A 16,995-nucleotide genomic window follows, 5' to 3' on the forward strand; every position below is an offset into this window, starting at 1 on the left:
GGTACACGTTTATAATCCCAGTACTTAGAAGGCAGAAATGGGAGGCTCAGGACTTCCTGGCCAGCCTGAGCTACCTGGTGAAATCTTGTCTCAGAAGAATAAGAATAAATACAGACAAATATTTAGTCAGGAGCATGACTCGATCTTTACCATCATCACCACCATAGCATCATCTTTTTTATTCCAGACTTGTTCAGAGAGTTATGTTGAACAAGGACCATAGAAAAACTAAAGACCCTTTCTACATAGTGGGTTTTTTCTCTAGAAGCATTTAACATCTTTTCTTGAATCCTCGGTGTTTTGAAATGCCATGGCGGCATATCTCGATGTGGGCCTTTGTTTTGTTTTATCTTGTTGGCCTTTCATTCCTTCGACTCTGGGAAACATTCTTACATTGTGTCTTTGAGCATTTCCTTCCTGCTGTTTCCTCCATTTTCTATTTCTGGAACCCCTATTGTTAGATGGAGGAATTCCTCAATTAATCCTCTAATTTTCTCATCTTTTCTCTTCTGTCGTCTTCTTTATTGTGTTATTTTGTTTCCTAGGATATCTCTTCACCTTTTATCTTCTATCCCGCTGACATTTTTATTCTGGCTCTCACTATTTTTCATTTCCCAGATTTCTTCATTGTCTTTGTTCCTTCCAGATTCCTTCCTTGGTTTGTTTTTTTGTCCATCTGCCTTCCAGGTTGGTGGTCTCCCTCACATAGCTTTGCATCATACAGTAATCTTTGATTGCCTAGAACTTCGTTTCCTTTGAAAATAATGACTTTTATTAAGGTTTATTTAACATAAAATATACCTAGCTTGGGGGCTGGAGAGATGGCTCATCAGTTAAGAGCACCTGTTGCTCTTTCAGAGGACCCAGGTTCAGTTCCCAGCACCTGCATGGCAGTTTATAACCACCTATAACTACAGTCCTAGGGGATCTGGTCTCCTCTTCAGGCCTCTGCCAGCATCAAGCATGAACGCAGTGCACCTACATGCAGACAAAACATTCATACACATGAAAGTAAATAAACCTTGAAAACAGAAGCCCTAACTTAAGTGTCTCTGCATGATGACGCCTTGAAAAGGGCTCCCATGACACTACACAGGTGCACAGAAGCTGTGTGCACCCGACTTTGCTGTTGGAAGTAGGAGAGTAAAAGGACGTTAGGGTCCCACCATTTTCCAAGGAAGATCCCTTTGCTTTTAGCTCTATTTCACCCCATCTGCCACTGCACCTGGTGCTCTCAAATCCAAAGCCTCCGGTTGCTGGGATGGTGCTGGAGGTGGAGAGAATCTGACTGGACAGCATTGAGGACAGCATTGCAATTCACTATTTTTAGCTTTATCCCTCACTCTGCCTTCTGAGGTGTACAGTACCTCCAAACCGTGAGCACTGAAGAAGTTCTGTAAGTGGAATGGTTTACTTCTGGTCAGCATCCTAGACTTTGTCCTTCTGTCTTTTTTTTTTTTTTTTTTACTCACATGTTAGTGGTATTTGGGAAGTAACAGAGACAAATCAGTTTATTCAACTCATTGTGTTTAAGTGAACATTCCCTTCTTCATTCTAGCCAACTAGAATTTATTCATCTTCCATGACTCATATAGGCACCATATCCTCAAAGAGTTTATGATCATGTCCATGGAGTGGGTTAAGGAGACCCTCCTCTGTTCTTCCTTGATATCCGCTTCTTCTCTCCCTCTCAGCCATAATCAGAATGTTCTGAAATTGCCTATTTCAAGCATGACTGACACATCTTCTGGTGGTCTGGAGCTATGCCTCATTTCTTCGCATAGCTCTAGCTTGGGATCCGGTTCATAGAAGTATAGAGTGAATATGTGCTAATGGAATGAATGAATGACTATAAAACCAGACATAGCTAGAGGGAATGACCATCTAGAAAGAGAACTAAGCTGGATGCAATTGTTCCTATATAAGGTTAGTTTCCTAAAAGCCATGTGTTACTTTAAAGCTATGTGCGAAAGAAAGTTTACCAAAGCACAATTTAAACCAATGGAAAAACATACCTGCTTCTATTCTCTACATTCAGAGGATGGTTAACTACATCATGACAAATAAAAATAATGATCTTGAAGAATATGTCGTACAAGGGGAAACACGTAACAGAAAAAGCAATAAAAATCATACAACGCAAAATCATTTCTCCTACATGAAGAAATGCAGGGAAGAAGAGGAATAGAGCAACCGTTCGGAGTGGTCGCTGTCTCTGTGATGTCATTATGCACATTTTTTCCTCTCTTTTTCCATGGGTTCCTAGATTCCTAATGTAAGAATGCATTCAGTGCACATTTTTTAAAAAAAGCTGTTCGGAAGTGAAGATCAATATACTGAAAGAGCTATGAATGAAATACCCCAGTGGATAGCCTGGGAATCAGTGTATTTGTTTAGTGGTGTTTGCAGTGAAAGCTGCATACGTCACTAGGCACACATTCTGAAGGCCTTGGCCCTTCGGGCATCCCTACTCCCTGAACTGCAAAGCAGGACCTAGCTAAGGAAGCCAAAGGAGGCGGATCTTGGGTTCTATTTATTACAGATCCCAGTATCATGAACTGTACTGAGAAACAGAGGCCTGGGCCCCAAACTTCAAAGACCCCTCCCCACCAAGCAAGTACATGTGGAGTCAAGGAGCCATACTCATTAGGACCCCATCTCTTCTAGACCATACTGTAGGTATCTGGCGCTTCAATTCCCTGTCCAGATTTCTCAAGCTTACCTTTAGGAATTGTAGTCTTATTATCCAAGTCTACTCATTAGGCCCAAGGTTAGCCTAAGAAGAAAAGGAGACACACAAATAGATATGAACATATGGACTGATGTGTGTGTGTATGTACACACATACATAAAGACAGACAGACAGACAGCCATTTCCTTCTACTGACTTGACTGTAAAAAGAAAAAAGTGGGGTGTGGTCCCTGGGTCTTTGGTTCCACATGTGGACAGCTGACTCTAGTTGATAAAAGAAATAAACTTTGGGGTTCTGAAGAAAGTTAATTTTTTTTTTGAGACAGGGTTTCTCTTTGTAGCTCTGGCTGTCCTGTAACTCACTCTATAGACCAGGCTGGCCTCGAACTCATAGAGATCTGCCTGTCTCTGCCTCCTGAGTGCTGGAATTAAAGGTACCAGGGCACCACTGCCTGGCAGAAAGTAAATGTTTTAAAGCCTAAAGAGTGCTTAGAAGTCAACTAACACAGCTCCATCATTTTACACATTGAGGATCAAAAGTCCAGAGAGGTGACTTACCAAAGTTAATACTGCCTGTTAGGGACCAAATCATAATATATCCTATCTTCTACCACTTTATACTCTCCCCCAGAAGAATGGTGGCCCAGCTTCATGAAGTAGGAGTCAGATTGACCATTGGTCAAAGTGTACTGTTCCCTGAAGAGGTGCCAGATAGCACTATATTGATGATTGTTGTTCCAGAGTTTCTATTGATGTGATAAAACACCATGACCTTTTGGGGAGAAAAGCGTTTATTTCAATTTACACTTCTACATTACAGTCCATCACTAAAGGAAATTGGGGCAGGAACTGATGCAGAGGCCATGAAGGAACACTGCTTTCTGCCTTGCTCCCCTTGGCTTGCTCAGCCTGCTTTCCTATATATCTCAGGGCCACCTGCCCAGGAGTGGCACCACCCCAATAGGCTGTGTCTTCTCACATCAATCATTAATCAAGAAAATGTCACATAGACTTGGACTACAGGCCAAGTTTATGGAGGCATTTTCTCAATTAAGATTCTCTCTTCCCAAATATGACTAGGTTTGTGTCAAATTGACAAAACCTGACCAGCATTATTGTTATCCATATACAATATACTAAATGCTTAGTGATAGACCCATGAGGTGGGATTCACCCCCACTTTGGATCTTATGATGCTATGTCCTCCAGAACTAGAAAGAACCAGTCCAATCTGAGAAGAAGTGGCTAATACACTCTGCAGCAGGACTTGGACATTTCCCCCAACCCTACTGCCATCTTGAGAACTGTGAAACATCAGAGGAATGTTTTAGAAGCAGAGATACTATAGTACATAGTAGATACATAGTAGATGCTCAATGATGGTTCATGATGATAATGATGAAGTTAGACTCCTTGAGTAGGTAGTTGTCTTCCCAGGTTAGAGCCTAGGGTATAGTGTGAATAAATGTGTTCAGGATTTTGAGATGGGTGCTTGTAGACCAGCCTCCCTGGAGCAGGGGATTAGTGTTAGAGATGCTGAGGGTTCTGGCTTCCATTCTGTAGGCAGCTGGGGAGTCATTCAAGTTTGGCTCCTCCGACTTGATACCTGAGAATAACTGAGCTGGGATTCTAGAAGCCATCTTGTTGCTATAGAGTGTGATGGAAAGTTTGAATAACTGTAATAAGGTGCGCTGTGGCCTTGGTTTTCCGTCCCTTTAAGGGGACAAAAAAGGCAACAGATTGGTACCACTGTTATCAGATGAACATGCACCAGGTGTCAGGCACTTTGATCCTCAAAGTCATTCCATGAAGGGAGGGTTCCTTGCCGATGCCCCGTACTGCCCCATTTACTGAGTGAAGAATTTGAGGTCCTAGATAGCAAGGTGACTTCTTCAGGATAATGTGGCTAGTAAGCAGTCAGATTCATTTAGCACCCTGATGCTTGCCTGCCCTGCCTTGCTGGAGTAAGTGTGTGTGTGTGTGTGTGTGTGTGTGTGTGTGTGTGTGTGTGTGTGTCACACACACACTCACTCTCTCAACAAATGCTATTCTAAAATCATCCTCTCAATGTACATATAGATAACACCCCCCAAAAAAAAACCTAAGATCATATCTTGGATCGCTCAGTTGAGGACAAGTCTCATGTGTTCATCTCTGTGCCTTTTCCAGTTCAGCCTGGGAGAGGACCAGAGGTGTGGAGTGAAGAGGGAGGTAGACTACTCCCCAATACTCTCCCACTTCCAGGGGTCCTGGTTCTCCGTTCTCTCCTCTTCTGCTCCCAGTATAACAGCTTCCCTGTCCTAGCTTCCATTACACAAGCATGTGCACACATACATGCACGCATAATAGCCATGTGACTGCTTGCACAGGCATGTGCTCCCCGCAGGACACACATTTTTTTCCCCCAAGGAGGAGGAGGAGTGAGGGGAAGGGAGTGGTCCTGGTTTTGCTCATTTCCTGGCTTTTCTTAGAGCTGGCCCTCACTCCATTCTCTTTCACCCTTCTTTTGCGTCTGGGGCCACGCATAATGAAGAAGACAGTCCAGTATAGTAGAAAGGAACCCAGCAGCTGACTCATTTACCCGCTCAGCTTCATTCTCTTCATCTGGAAAATAAGCAGGTCGGACTAGGCAGTTGGCAAAGCCTATTGTATCTTGTTAATAATATCTGGCATTTGTCTGCTTGGTTCCAAAGAGCTTAATCATCCCGGCAGCTCTTTGAGGATCAACCTTGTGTTACTGGGGAACTGAGGGAAACTGAGGCTCAGACTCAGAAAAATGAAGTAGCTTGCCTAAATCACAGGGATAGTAAGTAGCAGAGACAATATCTGAACCTGGCTGTCTCTGGCTGCTTCTCGGGCCACACTCCAAGAAAAGCCACACTCATTGTAATTGCTGCTACCTCCTTGACTTTACACACCTCCAGCGGCCCTTTGCTTGCTTACCTAGGCAACCAGTCCTTCTCCCTGCTGCTCCAACTGACCTAGCACTCACCACCATGGCCTTTGCGCTTGCTGTTCTCCATGGATGGAACCCGTGTTCATGCTTTCATGACGTATGTTGGACCTCAAGGTAGGGTAGGGGAGAGTGGTGAGCCTATATTGACTGTTGTTTATTTCCTGTTTCTCTTTCAGATCTGATGGTGAGAATTCCAGAACAGTCAGGTCAGTATCTCGTTTCTTTAGTAGTACTGGGGGCGGGGGGGGGGGGGGGGGGGGAGCTGGGCCTGGGGTGGAGGGTTTTTCTGGCTGTTACATTGGGATCCATGGGCAGGGGTCAATGGCAGGGTTCTTTCCCCATTGGTATTAGAGGTGGGTGTGGAGTGGAAGGGAGGACAGGGAGAACATGGCAGGCGTAGACATGGTGCTGTTAAAGACCATTATTCAGTCTTTGCAGTCCTAGGAGACTTGAGAGCTTTGGCGCACAGTGCAGGGGCATGTAAGAGGCTGATCTCTGGGATGTCAGCTCCAGACCCAGGAAGTTTTCTACTTTCTTCTTCCAGGAAAGAAGGGAACAATGGATGCTGGGCTTGCCTGGTCTTATTTTCCCTCTCTATCCTGAATTCTGGCAGTCTCAAGTGATGGGACTTAGATTGACTTCAGATGTGATACATTCGAGACATTAGAACTATATATGGTGACGAGGAAACATTTTTTTTTTTTTTGCATGCTTGGTTAAAAGTTTATAAGCTTTGGTAAGGTGTAAAGGTTGTCAGCTGAGGACTGGACTAGGATGGAAGCTCTTTGTGCCCTCCTCTGTCAGAAACCCCATGAAGTCAGAAGTGTCAAAAATAGAGGTGGTGTCGGGATGGTGAGGGGGTTCAGGGTGTGCTCTAGTCTTAGCACCTGGACTGGGAACTATGGCTTTTGAAATGAGATGGGCCCAGGCAGTAGAGGCACACAGTGGGGACAGTCAATGCTCTCCAGGCCTGAACTAGTAAAGATGACCTATTTGTGATGAGTAGAAAACAGTTCACTTAAGGAGTCGTTCTTCCTTCTGAATGGACCAACTGGAAAAATGGGCCCTTTCTTGTGAATCTTGCTCACCAGGCTTTCCGGGTTGGTGAACACAGAACAAATGGGATGTGGATCCCCATTCACTACCTCTCAGCTGTAAACCCTAGGGTGGGGCACAGCTTGTCCAACCATATGTAACAGCACTGTTCCTGTCATACAAGTTAGTGGATATGAGCCGGGGTCAGAAGTTGCCTGTGTATAGACAGTCTGTCCTAGCATCTCTTGCAGGAGGTCTAGGGGTGAGCACATTGGTGCCCAGGTCCAAGGGAAGGGCTGTGTGTGTTTGGGGGGGGGGTGAGGGGAGACACATGCTGAGGCCAACATTAAATCAGTGAGAATGTGGTGGATATAGTCAGCCCTGGTGTCTGGGCAAGAAGTCTGTGATGGCACATAATTAATCCTTGCATGCAGCCAAGGAGCATGGCCAGGCACAGCTTGTTCTAGCACTTAGGAGGGCACTTGTCTAAGAAAGGGCATAGATCTCAATGTCCTTACCGTGGGTTTGAAGAAAGGCAACCTGGGATGACCTCAAGCCCAGGCCTCCCATAGCATCTCTGTTGATGTGCCTGCTAACTTGTGGAGGAACCAGACTGAACACATCTCTAGTTGTCAGCTCCTCCCCGCTGGGGAGTTCCTGGAACCTTTAGCTCATGGTATTTAATAATAACCATAATCATGAATCACATGATGGCATATGTTGGGTCTTAATAACTTACAGAACTTGTCAAGGATTTGTTTTATTTGATCCACCCAGTGACACTGTGGATGGAACCTGTGCTGGCCTTATCGTCTGTGTTTTATAGTTGAGGAAACAAGCCAGGATTCAAACTCCAGTCTGCTTGGCACCAAGCCCAGATTCCTGCCCATACTGTCACTATAAGACTTCTTGACAGCTTTGTAGATGATGATCATCCTTGCTATCATCCAAATATTAGTAATCATAATAATTATCATTGATTCTTCATATACTAATCACTCTAAATATGATCTTTTTTTAAATGCTCACAGCAGCTGCATTAGGCAAGGATTATGATGTCTGATTTACAAATGATGGAAAGGAGCCTGGTATGGTGGTGCATGCCTTTAATGGTGGTGCACTCGGAAGGCAGAGGCAGGTGGATTTCTGTGAGTTCAAGGCCAGCCCAGTCTACAGAGTGAGTTCCAGGACAGCCAGGGCTGTATAAGTGAGACCCTGTCTCAAAAACAGAACAAAGACAAACGAGGAAGAGGAGATCCCAAGATGGGCAGTGCCTCACCCAGGGAAAGAAGATCAGTGGGGTAGGGTGGCATTCCTCTGATTCATACCCTGGACTCTCTGGTTCTGAAGCTAGTGTTGACTTTACTCCGATTTGTTTCCTGGTGTGTATACTGGGTTCATATTCAAGGAGGCTATAGCAGTTTTGAGGACTCAGCAGGCCACTCCAACTCAGTAGCTCTAGGGCAGCAGAAGAGCCTATAGCAACAGCACATATAAAACAAGGTCTCACGGAATAGTGAGTCGACCCTTTCATTTGGAACCACAGTTGGATGGGGCTCTCTGAGGATACTTGCAGACCCCATATATAACTTCTCAAGTTCACTACAGTTAGGGAGTGTTTCTTGGAGCAGGTGGTGTCAAAGCAGACTGGGCTGCAGAGGACTGATTTCACAGAAGGAGAGCCCATGGATGTAGAATCAGCATGAGTAGGAAAGCAAGGGATGTGTTTAAAGCCAGGGACCAGTCAGCTGGACTAAAACAGATGTGGGCAGGAAAGAACAACTTCTAAAGGTCAGAACCCTGATTGGGTCAAGGATGTGTCACAGACCTCTTCAGACATGTCCAGCCTTTTGGCTCTATGACATGATGTTGTCGTCTACAAAGTCCACACACAAGAACCATGTAAACTGATGTTTACAAAACAATGCAAAAACAATCTCATAATAGCAGATGGGGAGATGGCTCATTTGGTAAAGTGCATGCTATGTAAGCATGAGGGCCCCAGGCTGATGCCTAGAAGCCATATAAAAAGCTGAGCGTGGCGGCATGCTCTGGTAATTACGCTGGTAGGGAGACAGAGATCCCTGGAGCTCGGTGGCCAGCCATCTTAACAAATCAGTGAGAGGCTCTCTCTCAAAAACAAAAAGCAATTGAAGAAGACATCTATTATCAGCCTCTGGTCTTCACACACACACACACACACACACACACACACACACACACACACACACGTCCTTGTGTACCCATATACATATGTATCTACAAACACACACACACAACCAATCTCATAACGTTGTAAATAAGTTCACAATTTTGTGTTGGCACCATTTATAGCTATCCTGGAGTATAGGCAGCCTATGGGCTACAGGTTGTACACACCTGAGTGATCAGGAACTGAGGGAAGCTCTGTAGCATAAAAAGGGGTAGAAACTTTGGATCCAGGCTAAGGACTCCATTTTGGTTGCTTTCCCGTTTTTTTGACTCAGCCTATCTGTTTGTCTCTTGTAGAACCCCAGTTTCCTCATCCAGGAAGCACCTGCATTCATGAGTGTGTACATACATGGGTGCATGTATGGCTGGAAAAGAGTTAGGCGAGCCAAGAAGAAAACTAGGCCTTAGCTAGTGTGAAAACTGATTAGCAAGGAGTGACTAGGGTAGGTAGACCGCAGGCCACCCCCCATGTTAGGGCCGAGGCTTTAGGACCCCTCAGTATTGAGTGCAAGGGTATAATTAAAGCTGAACAGCCGGTGATGGGGCAGGGGGCAAAGATGGATGTCTGGGTTTCCTGTATAGCCAACAGAATTTGTCAGACCTAAAGGTACCTTAACCTGAAGTCCAGAGTGAGACTGGCCATAGCTGCAGATCACAAAGCTGTCAGCACAGCCTGCTTCCTGGTGGTCTGATTTTTGCTGTCACTTAAATCTCTGGTCCTTTGTTTCTCTTTTATAAAATGGGAACGATGGTTCTGATTTCTCTGAGTTGGGGGAAGTTGAAGTAAAGCTATGCTCAGCGTCAGATAGCGGCTCAACCAGTTGTGCTCCCCAGCCTCTCTTAAAGTGACTGTATGATTTAGAGGCATGCTGCAAAATGTGGACAAGTGTAGAACTTAAAAACAGACAGGCAGGAGGGGCTAGATTGTTCCCATCAGCAGAAGATGAGGGAGTTCCAGCTGTCCTAGAGGCAATCATGGCTGTAAGAGGTCAGGCTGGAACTCCATGGCCCCAGGGACCAGGCTGAGGTTGCTAGGCATAATAAGAGCAAGAGGAGGTGGCCTGTTGCTAGGGAAGGAGGGAGGGGGTAGGGAGCCACTGACACCCTCAGAGCCAGGGACATCCCCATGGCAACAGAAGCCACTGATGTCTGGAGAAGTGGGAGGAGGAGCAATGGCTGCCTCTGTTCCCAGAGGAGGCCTCCCACTCTGGGCCTCAGTGTCCCTATCTGTCCCACTGAGAATTTGGTTTAGGTAATTTTGAAGATTCTTCCTTGTTTTGACCTCCTAGGTTGACTAAGATGACTAAGACCTTACAATCCTCCCTTGGCTCCCCCATTCACATATCTGAGATACTCCCGATCCCCAGAGCGGCCCCAGCTGTGTCCAGTTCTTCCCTCCCATATGCTTCCTGTTCAGCTCTGCCTGGCTGCCCACCCGGCCCAACTCTCTGTTCCTACTGCTTCCTGTGCCTCCAACCTTGTTACTTACTGCCTGCAACACGCTCTCTGGCTGAGGAGGGGGGAAGCAATTCCCATCCTGTCCAGTGTGGGAAGCCTGGCCCTCATCCACCCAGACTGCTTCCTCCGTCCTAGGCTTCCCAGGCGTCAAAGGTCTGGGCCCCTCTTGCTACCTATCCTTTGTGATCACTACTGCAATTTATTGAGCTACTTCTAAGAGCTGGGCTCGCCACATCATACTTGGCGGGTACATTTATGGTGAAATATTGTGATTTCCCCACTTTACATAAGACTGTAGTCAGTAAGTTCCTGGGATTTGTCTGAGGTCCTTCTGGTAGATCTAGGTTTAGAACTTGCCTCTGTATCATTCCTTCTGCTGCTCACCTGGGGTGCAGGTGTGATTTTTCATTTTGAGCAGCAGCAGCCCTACCAAGTGATAGCTGGGCACTTCACATGTAGTCTCTCACTTTGTCTTCAGTATAATCTTAAAGGCTATATATTGTTGTTGTTGTTTTACAAAGAAAGATGCTAAGGCTTAGAAAGCTAAGATAATTTGCCCCATGGTAAAAATTAAGGTGGGAATCTAGATCATCAGATTTGTAATCACCACAGTGTTGTGGGTTTAACCTGATTGCTTTCCTGAAGCATGTACAACATTCATTCTCTAAGGAGCAGGCCTGTGGTGGACAATCTGTTTGGGAGGAGGGTGACACAGAAGGGGGTCATCTGGGACCCCTGTCCACGGGGAGCTCTTAGTCTAGGGTTGCTACAAAGGTGAGCTAGCTTTAGAATGTGATAACGAAGTAGACGGCCAGTGTATAAGAGCAGAAGCCTGGAGGGATTGATCTGGCTTCTGATAACAAGACAGAAGGTAGGACCAAGGGGAGCTGGGTAATTTTCCCAAAGGAGGAACTTTTTCTAGAAGCCCCAGAGAGATGAGATAGGACAAATGGTTCCTCTTCTCCCCTTCCTCTCTGGGTTCTCCTGCCTCCGCTTGGCCCAGCCCCCGGAAGTGGGTGACCCCTAAGCTGGCTGAGTGCCTGGTTGGCACCAAAATAAACTTGCCTTCCCTCTCTTCCCCTCCCCTTGCCTCTGTCCCCTCTGTCCTGGCTTTAATTAGCAGCCCTAGGGATGAGTCACTTGGCAGCTGGGGAGGGAGGCTATGCAGAGCCCAGTTAAGCTTCGACTCTTGCCCTGAGCCTTACAGGCAGCACCACTGTGTTCATACGTGTGGGTGTGCATTGCTGCATGTCAGGGAGGCTCCATGTCATTGCTGCTGAGATAAGCGCAGGGGCAACTTTGCATGCTGCTTCAAGGCCATGCATGTCAGGTTGTCTGCATGTAAGCATATCTGGTGGTTGCTGCGTTTGTCTCTGTGTGTCACTGAATGTCTGTGTGTGTGAGTGTCTGCCTGTAGTGTGTGGTTGTGATAGCAAGTGTCAGGAAATGAGGGAGGGCGCTTTTGGGCAAACAAACACAAATGCCATAATAATTGCAGTCACTTCTCCTGACATAAGCGTTCTTATGTTTTCCTTTATACAAGCCCCGCACTTGTATCCCCAAATTTCACTTGTCTTAGTTTGGATACATTTTGTTGCAGGGAACAGAAGCTTACCTGCGCTGGCTCAAAAATAGAGAGGGGAGGGCTATGATGAGGTTACCTCGCACAAAATTAAGACTAGTAAATGGACGATAGCCATGTTTTTCACCAACCAAAATCAAGACCAGAAGTCAAGGACCAAGATTGTTCTTCATAGCTTGCCTGAGCCCTCTCGTCTCTTTTTCCCTGATGCTTCTCTGTGGCTTCCTAGCATGGTCACGAACCTGGAAGCTGCTCTGTGACTTAAGGTCTCTATCATCTAACTGCAGAGAGCCTGTCTCACCTCTGGTAATACAAGACAGCAAGATGGGTTTCTGTTCTCTTGGAAAAGGATGAGTGAGGGTAGAGAGGTAAAGTACTTAGAGCTTGGTGTTTCCTCTGTACTCAGCAGAGGTGTTATGTGCACAAAAAGTGAGGTCAGGAGCTGGGCGGTGGTGGCACACACTTTTAATCCCAGCGCTAAGATGGCAGAGGCAGGTGGCTCTCTGAGTTCAAGGCCAGCCTGGGCTACAGAGTGAGTTCCAGATGGCCAGGGCTACAAAGAGAAACTCTGTCTCTAAAAACAAACAAGCAAATAAACAAACAAAAACAATAAATAAAGATTCAAGATCAGAGCCTGGAAATATTCTGTGCAGGTGCCTATGATGTTAAGATTGCCCATCCACCCAGTTTTTGGTTCCTACTTATTTCCAGGTGACCTTTGTTCTCTGTTTTCAAGTTCCATGTTCTTATGTCAAAACACACCATTTTATCTAAAATCATTTTTCACTTTTTCTTGTGATGTTTGTATTGAGCCCAGGACCTCATGTATGCTAGGCATATGCCCTATTCCTGAGCGACCCTGTTTCTTTATTTTAAGTCAAAACACCTTTTAAAGTTGTTCCATTGTTGTTTTTTGAGACAGATTCCCACTATGTATCTCTGGCTAGCCTGGAACTCTCTATGTAGACCAGGCTGGTATTGAACTCAGATTGAGAGCACTCCTGAATGCTGTGATTTAAAGGCATGTGCCACCATGTCCACCCCCAAACAACTTTTAAATACATGGTGCAAATTACCATTGCCACCAGTTTGTGGCGATTTTCATAGCCTCAGAACAACCGGCATGATGTTACTGATGGTACAGTTGCTACCAAGGTTGTGGTTGCCTTAGGGATTTTTCTGTTTTATTAGTTCAGTGACTAAATTTATAGTTATTTGTAGTGTATAATTACAGACACACATTATCAATATTACCAGCGTGACGCTTGAGCTTACTTTTCCATTAATACAAACCCTGCAGTTTTTACATTAATTACAGAGGGAATTAATGACCCCTTAGACAAGTTTTCACCTATTAGTAAAGAGTTAGGAACCAGCTGTGCCAGTAATGACTGGTCTCCAGATATGAGGGCAATGCCCACAGCTCTGGACTTGGCCCTGACCTAGCATCTTCTGGTTGAAACTAGAGTCTTCCTACAGCCTCATCTGGGGCCTTCTGGTTCTGTTCCAGCACATAAGAGATGCTGCTGTTATTCTAATAAAGGTGACCATTCTATTATTACTGTTAAGTCTAAGTGACAGAAATTATCCAAGGCTCAGGCAGAGTCTCTTTCAACTCCTCTTCTTCCTTTGTTTTTATTGTTCCAAATATTAATTATTGCTTTAGTTCTGAAAATAATCTGTTGAATTTCAGGTAATGTTAGGGAACACTTGACACACATTAGTTCTCGTGGCCATTCTGCCAAGTAGGGGTGATTTAAGGGTGGGAAACATATATCCAGAGGAGGTAAAGTGACTTGCCCAAATCATTAATCTATCCACTCATGCATTTTTGTCTTTTATTCAAGGATGATCTAGTACCTACCAATACCGGTTGACTAACAGGATGTTGCATAATAGAGTGATGGGCCTTGTGCTGGATCCCACTATCTAGTTAGGAAACATAAATTACCCACAATTATAAGAGAAGTGTGGTGTGTTGTGGGAGCATCAAGGAAGTTTGCCTAACCCAGCCTGAGGGTCAGGGAAGATACCCAAGCTGACATCCAAACTGAGACTTGGAGGATGAGTAGAACTTATCTGAGGGAGGATAGAGTGGTGTGAGATGAAATGAACAGTATTACAGGTCAGACATGTGGGAGGGGTGGTGGGCACCCCTTTATGAGGAACTAAAGCTGCATGTGCCGTGGGAGTGGATTGATGGATTGTTCTGAGAAAGGATCTGGAAATGAGAGAGTTTACCTTAGAAGGCTGCAACTGGGGCCCTGGTCAGTTGTACCCACTGAATTGCAGGGGCTTCAGTGCCCTCTAGTGTCCACTGGCCCGTCCTGCAGCTTCCCGTGCTGTGTGCATTGTCTCCCAGCAAAATATATAACCAGGTAGACCTGTGCTAGCTGCTGGGGACACGGCTCAATGAGACACCTATTCTTACAGATTTCCCAATTGAACAGTATTGTGAGAAGCCGACTGAGAGAGGGACAGAGTGGAAGGACTCTAGGGAGGCGATCTACCCTGCCTAGGTGGGATCAGGACAGGTTCCCAGAGAACACAGCTTCTAGCTGACTTTTGAAGAACAAGGAAGTGCTGTTCAGGTGGGGAGGTGGTTGTAAGGGCCCAGAGGGAGAGTACTAGTTAAGGTGAGGCGCGGAACAGCTACATATGCCTCTCAGGTAATTAGAGGTAATCCTGTCTGGGTGAGGTGCAGGTGGGGGGGGGGAGGATGTGCTACATATCTGTAACCATAGTACTGAGAAGGGACAGGCAGCAGGAGCTCGAGTTTAAGGCCAGCCTGAGCTACAAGGCAAAACCCTATCCCCCCCCCCCAAAAAAAATGGAGGAAGAGCCAGATAAGCTGAGGGTGAGAGATAGGGGCTAGGTCACTGAAGGATCTAGGGACCCGCTACTAGCTCATTTACTAGGTATTTAAAGCATGGGATCACGTTGAAAGCTTCTTTACCCTTTGGAGTCACACGCCCATCTGAGTAGCTGATGAAAGCTAGAAAGTAATATTTCCCAGAGAATACTTCTCATCCAACTCTAGGGGCTTTAGAGATACTCCCTCCCGTGCTTATCCAAGAACCACAGACTTCCAAAGTAACGCTAGTGTAAGTAAGAAACCCCTATCATGGCCGCCAGGGATTTGCAAGATTGAACCCTTCTTGCATCTCCGGCCCTGTGTGTGTCTCTCAATGAAGTTTTCACTCAGCCACATTGGTCTCTTGGAAGTTCCTGGAAGCAGCATCTTAGGTCCTTTCTTCTGCACAGAATTCTTTCTGCTTCCTGTCTCCACATGAACGGAGTGTCTGTCTCCTCTCAGTTAGACATAAGCTTCCCAAAGACAGGTCATACTGTACCTTTGGAACCTAGCACCGTGCCTAGTCCACAGTATCTGTCGAATGAAGGGCTCACCAGTGCCCTGTGGCTAGCTTAAGCTCCTCACTCTGAATTCATTCAGCCCCTGGTGAGTCATCATATAAATTTATGTAACATGCTTAGCTAGGTCTGAATTACACAAAGGCCCCAGTTCATTAACAGGTATTTTCCTAGAATTCTTCCTCATCTCTGAAGCAAAGGGCTTCTTGCAAGTCCCCCCACATCCACTGGGAGAAGGGTCAGACTCTTAGTTTTTTGAGACAGGGTTTCTCTGTGTAGCCCTGCCTGTCCTGGAGTTCACTTTGTGGACCAGACTGGCCTCAAACTCACAGAGATCTGCCTGCCTCTTCCTCCTGAGTGCTAGGATTAAAGGCGTGTGCCATCACGCCCGGAATCAGACTCTCTTACTCAAACAGACTCTTCTGTCATCATGTGCTTACTTAAGCCTATGGAATCTTGACAAGAACCTGTGAGGTAAGCCAGGGGTAGTAGCACATGCCTATAATTCCAGTACTCAGCAAGCTGAAACAGGAGGGTTGCTGTGAGTCTGAGGTCAGTCTGGGCTACATAATGAGTAGCAGGCCAGCCAAAAGGCTATGTAGCAAGACCCCATTTCAAAACTGACAAATGAACAAACAACCCCGTGAGATAAGCGGAGCACGGCAGGGTAGCCCGTACCTGTAATCCCAGTACTTGAGAGACTGAAGCAGAAGAATTATGAATTTGAGGCAAACCTGGCCTATATTGCAAGACTGTGTTTCAAACAAACCAAACCAAACCTATGGAGTAGGGAACTGTCATCGCTATTCTATAGAGAACCAAACTGAGGCTCATGGGATATGCCCAGATAAATGGCTACATTGAATTCTACAAGGATCTGCAGTGTAGGCTCGTGGACTCCCCAGAGAATAGAAGAGGCTTGCCTGAGGTCATCCATCATCAGCCTGACAGTCAGGGCTACAGTTTCTGTCCTCAACCCCTGTCAGGCCTAGAGGAAGGTCTGGGCCAGAGGTGAAGCACCTGCAGGAGCTGGGAGGATTGTCCAAGAGAAGCTAACAAAGCAGAGATTGAGGTAAGGGCTTGAGCACCCAGTAATAGGAGATGGGCAGAGAGAGAGGAGGCTTCAGAAGTCCCACAGATGCCAGGTTTGTAGTGGTTCAGAGGGCCTCTCTCTTCCTAGCAGCCTTGGCTTTCTTCAGATGAGCCAGTTGTCCTGGTAGGGAGGCAGGAAGGTTGGCCTGTAGCCTGTCAGCTCCTATTTGTTCTAGATCACTGACCACCCTGGCCCTCCCCAGGAGCCTTCTGCTCAGAACAGCCAGGAGCCTGGGCTCTGGGGCCATGAGAGGCTAGGATGCTCTGAGCTGGACCTGTTATTCCTTTTTCAGGAACATGCCCATCTTTCAGACTCCCCAAAACCTGTTTTCTCTGGTGCTACCCATGTAGAGAGTAGAGTGCCATGGTGGGTAGGCAGGTACCAGACACCCACTTGTGTCCTGTTGTATTAACTTTGCTGAGATTGTGCTCCTCTTTAGGTTTCAGTTGTTGGACCTCTAGAATCAGGCTGCACAGTCTTCCTGGAGGAACACCTCTGAATTATAAATGGCATGTGTACGCACAACCTCTGGCTTATTTATTTATTTATTTATTTGCTTGCTTTTTGGTTTTTTGAGACAGAGTTTCTCTGTGTGA

General features: G+C 46.0%; 1 protein-coding gene across 3 annotated transcripts in view; it reads left to right on the plus strand.

The window, feature by feature from the left end:
• The window catches only part of Iqsec2 (IQ motif and Sec7 domain ArfGEF 2), an 82,199-nt gene that overhangs the window by 17,239 nt on the left and 47,965 nt on the right, over positions 1-16,995 (plus strand). For all 3 annotated transcript variants that reach the window (XM_052760391.1, XM_052760441.1, XM_052760644.1), the window contains exon 2: positions 5,825-5,854. In XM_052760391.1, coding sequence (XP_052616351.1) covers positions 5,825-5,854 — 30 coding nt within the window. The remainder of the gene's footprint in view (positions 1-5,824; positions 5,855-16,995) is intronic.

This window comes from Peromyscus californicus, unplaced genomic scaffold, assembly GCF_007827085.1.
Source record: "Peromyscus californicus insignis strain IS unplaced genomic scaffold, ASM782708v3 Scaffold_10__1_contigs__length_136768540, whole genome shotgun sequence".
Lineage (NCBI taxonomy): Eukaryota > Metazoa > Chordata > Mammalia > Rodentia > Cricetidae > Peromyscus > Peromyscus californicus.